Source organism: Pundamilia nyererei, unplaced genomic scaffold (genome assembly GCF_000239375.1).
Source record: "Pundamilia nyererei isolate P.nyererei 1_Seehausen unplaced genomic scaffold, PunNye1.0 scaffold00004, whole genome shotgun sequence".
NCBI lineage: Eukaryota > Metazoa > Chordata > Actinopteri > Cichliformes > Cichlidae > Pundamilia > Pundamilia nyererei.
Genome location: NW_005187405.1, coordinates 8,921,266 through 8,925,427, shown reverse-complemented (window position 1 = coordinate 8,925,427; position 4,162 = coordinate 8,921,266). Strand labels below are relative to the sequence as shown.

The 4,162-nt window shown below is 40.0% G+C and overlaps 1 protein-coding gene across 1 annotated transcript; it reads right to left on the bottom strand.

Annotated features, from left to right (window-relative positions):
- Positions 1-693: 693 nt before the first annotated feature.
- Positions 694-3,923, bottom strand: myl13 (myosin, light chain 13). Its single transcript, XM_005721514.2, has 5 exons — positions 3,729-3,923; positions 2,149-2,176; positions 1,581-1,730; positions 1,229-1,402; positions 694-1,134 (listed from the first exon to the last, which is right to left on the bottom strand). Exons 1-5 carry the CDS (start codon positions 3,834-3,836, stop codon positions 1,028-1,030), a joined length of 567 nt encoding a protein of 188 aa, XP_005721571.1. The 5' UTR covers positions 3,837-3,923; the 3' UTR covers positions 694-1,027.
- Between the last annotated feature and the right edge of the window lie 239 nt (positions 3,924-4,162).

Below are 4,162 nucleotides of genomic sequence, written 5' to 3'. Positions count from 1 at the left end.
ATGTCCCTCATTTGTATATTTGTAGCAGGGCTGGAGGTGAAGAATGGCATGTTGTTTTTCATTCGTCAGTGTTTACAGAATCCCCACATTTACCGCAAGTGAGACATTTTTTGAGCAACAGCTCCCTCTGTTGGCTGATTAAGGAAAGTACTATTCTTTCAAAATTTCCTGTGATTGACACTGTAGTAAGTGCTGCTGCCCTATATTAGGTTTAATACAGACTTTAAATGTCAGTATTTATTTTTTTACTCTAAAGATGCTTTTCTCTTGGGGACTTTGACAAAATAAAATACATTTTGAGAAACGAAATTTAGGTATAACATTTTTAGAAGAAGTAATTGAATCAAATATATGCTCATTTACAGCAAACTACAGAGATTTTATATAGTTTCCTATTTTAATTGTTGTCCTGTTGCTATCTTAAGAATAACAAACAGGACACTCTATTGATTTGTCTGTTAGTATAGCTTCTTTTATTCATGAGGGGTCACCACAGTGGATGGTTCCACATTTTTTAATCAGCATTTTTTTTTCTCAAACCAGTGAGCTTTTAGATTTGGCTAATGTGCTAACTACTAAACCATGGAGTCTCTGATTTGCTTCTTAATGCACTATATTATATATTATGACTCAATCTGAAGCAAAATGAACTGCCTTATGTGAAAGGCGCAGACAATAACACACATTTCTGCGTTCGTTTTTGAAAAATCGAGTACAGCCACAATGAGTGTTTTTATTTACCATGCTCTACAAAATAAACAGGGGCAATGTGCAGTGTGCGCACAGCATTAACATCAGGGACCTTAGAAAAAAAAATAAAACATTGAAATATTGATGAATTATGCTGTAGATCAATCCAAGATGCATGGAAATGAAAAATATACAAGATGAGATGTACAGAAATCTTTTGCGGTCAAGAATTCACAATGAAGGAGAGACAAACTTATTACTCACTTATATTGATTTCATTATGTACTGCGATGTAGCACCAGAATGACAATGAGGCTGAAAGAAACATCGGCCCCTCTTAAGATGCCATAATGTACTTAACAAAAGCTTCATAATTTATGCACCCATTAGCATCCTCTTGGTTTTGCATTAGCTGCTCCACCTCATCCTCCCTCATCTTCTCACCTATGATCCCCAAGGAAGAACACAGGAAAGCAGTCAGTTCAGTACATTTCCTTATGATGACAGATTCATGAATTAAAGTTGTTAATTAACTCACCCAGTGTTGCCAAAACGTGTCTGAGTTCTGCACCCATGACCGTGCCGTTCCCCTCCTTGTCAAACACCCGGAGGCCCTCTACAAAGTCCTCAAATGTTCCACGGTCCTTGGCTTTGCAGATGTGTTGGTGGATGGGTAGAAACTGGTCAAAGTCCAGCATCTTGGTATTCATATCTGCAGAAAATAATGAAAGTGTAACAAATAAAGCACCAAAAAAAAAGAAAGAAAGACGGAATTCCTTTGTAGTGGTGAACTTTATTTAGTCCGATATTGTACAGATTCTTAAACTACATCCAGCTCCAACGCTTAACAACAGCAATGACTCAGTTTGCACACTTGTCTCATTACTAACCTTCAGCTTTGGGCTTTCCAAGCACGTACATTATCTCTGTATTTGTGGGATTCTGGCCCAAAGCTCTTATTAGGTCACCACACTGGGCATAAGTGATTTTCATCTCACTGGTTGGGGTCCTGTCAAACAGCTGGAAAGCATCTTTGAAGTCTGTGAATGAAAAGAAAGCGCATTATTCCTTTTGATTTCTCATCTTGTTATTGTAATCTAAGAGAACATGCAAAGTCTTTGAGAAAAGGCATCACATGCGCTCTGTTTGTGTAACGATCAACAGCATAATTGCACGCCTCACATAAAAGAGCCCACCGCTAATGAAGGAGTCAAACCCTCAGATGTTCCTCTCTACCTAGACTGACATGCATCTTAAAGCCTTTTCAAAGCGACTGACACAGATGGATGTTTATTTTAATATAATAGCATATGCTGGCTCTAGTGTATCACCAGCTGCTGCTGAACATTTCTCACACACTTATGGGTGGCATGATCACACAAACAATTTATTCACTCTATAAATAACTCACAAACCATGCAGCCCAGAAGACAACTGTAACAGCCGCCTGAGCCTTACCCTCAAGTTGTTCAGGAGTAAATTCCAGCTGCAAAAAGACATAGAAAACAAAGCGACTGAGGGATGCTGATCATTTGGGTCATAGTACCGCAAACACAGTGAATTCATTTAAGATGGTGAACTTGATGACCCTCCTACAGCAAGCCATTTTAGCAGGTCGAGTTACAGCCATCATCTGTTCTGATCAAAGTGCATTGTTTACTTGTGACCTTGAGGCTAAAACCCCCTTCTTACTAGATGTATACTGTCTACCAGTGTCGGCGTCATTTGAGTTTATTTTTAGATGTAACGTGGAATCTTTGGTGCTGTCAGCTCCACGGGGAAGTAACAAGGCCATAATGTCATGTGCACATGCACACGAGCAGCATTATTAGATATAAAGAGTGTAAAGTACATAAAATCTGTTAAACACCATTTAGAGTTAGAAAACCTGAGATCCAGCGATTTATATATGCTTCTAATTATTCTTCTATTTGTTCAGCAGAACAAGCAGAACAAAACCTTGAAGGGGAACCCATCTGTTTCATCTCATTTTTTAATTTTTTAATTTTTGTGTTTGTGTGAGAGAGAGAGGGCAGGGCGGTCTTTATCCTTCAAGCTCGGGTCCTCTACCAGAGACCTGGGTGCTTGAGGGTCCTGCACAGTATCTTTGCTTTTCCTGGGAAACTGCACATGTTTGACACTCAGGTGGTAGAATATATAGTAGAAAGAGAACTGAATGTTAAACCAGCTGTACAGCTCGTTTCTACAATCAGCTTTGTGCTCCATTAAAATCTGTTATTTTAAATCTAAAAATAGCTTTAGCCTCAGTAACCACAACAACTTTTGAAGTTTTGCACTTCAAGCATATTTTGAACTGTCAGGGCACGCCCCTGTTTCTGTCTCATGTCAGGCTACATCCACAGACCCCTAGACCCTTTGTGAGGTTTTGTAAAAATATTATCCAAAAACGTATCTAAGCATGTTTAAAGATGGATGAAGATGGCTATAATTATCTGTATTTTTCTTCCACCCAGTTTTTCCACCCCTGTTTCCCCACAGAGGAATGGTGAGGGTGGTCTGCTATTTGCAGACATAATGAAGATCATATTTTGTGGATTTAACCACGGTCCATTGTAACATGGCAGCTCGCTCAACCAAGAAAACATTTATCCATTGAGAAAGGGCCAAGTCAGCAGAAGACAATGTTTCCATGATGTCTGACGTATCAAGTAGTTTGCTTCTGAACCTCGCCCTGACAGTGAGTTACAGGCTTTTTCCCTCATAACTGTCAAAGATGCGCGCAGTTTATGAAAAATTCTGTAAAGCTATGAAGGTTAGAAAAAATATTACAAGAATCACCATAATGCCTTGAAAAATCTTTACCCTCCTGTTTGTCTTGCACTGCCAAGTAAATGTCACATGGGGTCTCTGATGCACTTTAAACACAGGCATAGGTAACAGCATTGGACTCTTGAAATGAAGTCTCCTTATCTGTCTAATATGATTGAATAAAAAAAGGGGTTAAATTCACCAACAACCTCTATCTGAAGCCGATCCACAATCTGTGTGTACAATAATAATATCTGTTGATGTTTTACCGTCACTGTCGTTGGGTCAAACTCCGGGGTCTTGGGGCGCTCAGGCTCTGGGGGTTTGGGGGCAGCTGGTGCGGCAGGTTTTGGCTCTTCTTTCTTCTTAGGGGCCATTGCAAGAGACAAAGGGGAGGACTGACACACAGCAGAGTGATCCTGGACACTGCGGTCAGAGATGGGTGATTAGAGGCCCTTTATCCACTGTTCACAGGTGTCACCTCCACCCCCATGCCAAACCACAGTGCCAACAATAGGGGAGGACTATAAAAGGATATGCCTTTGTGCTTCTATTTAAGACAAAGGTTGTTGTGTGTATAACATCATCAAGACAGGAGTGATGGAAAACTACATTAGCTGAGATCCCCGGGCCTGGTTCCTTCTGTTATTGAAATATGAGCGTAGATCAGACTTATTTGCACAATCTTCTATAGATGCAGAGA

Coding starts and splice junctions, on each gene's coding strand:
- myl13 (XM_005721514.2), bottom strand. CDS start 3,836: ATGGCCCCTAAGAAGAAAGAAGAGCCAAAACCTGCCGCACCAGCTGCC. Junction 2,177..3,728: donor TTGACCCAACGACAGTGACG/GTAAAACATCAA, acceptor GTCTTTTTGCAG/CTGGAATTTACTCCTGAACA. Junction 1,731..2,148: donor TACTCCTGAACAACTTGAGG/GTAAGGCTCAGG, acceptor TTTCATTCACAG/ACTTCAAAGATGCTTTCCAG.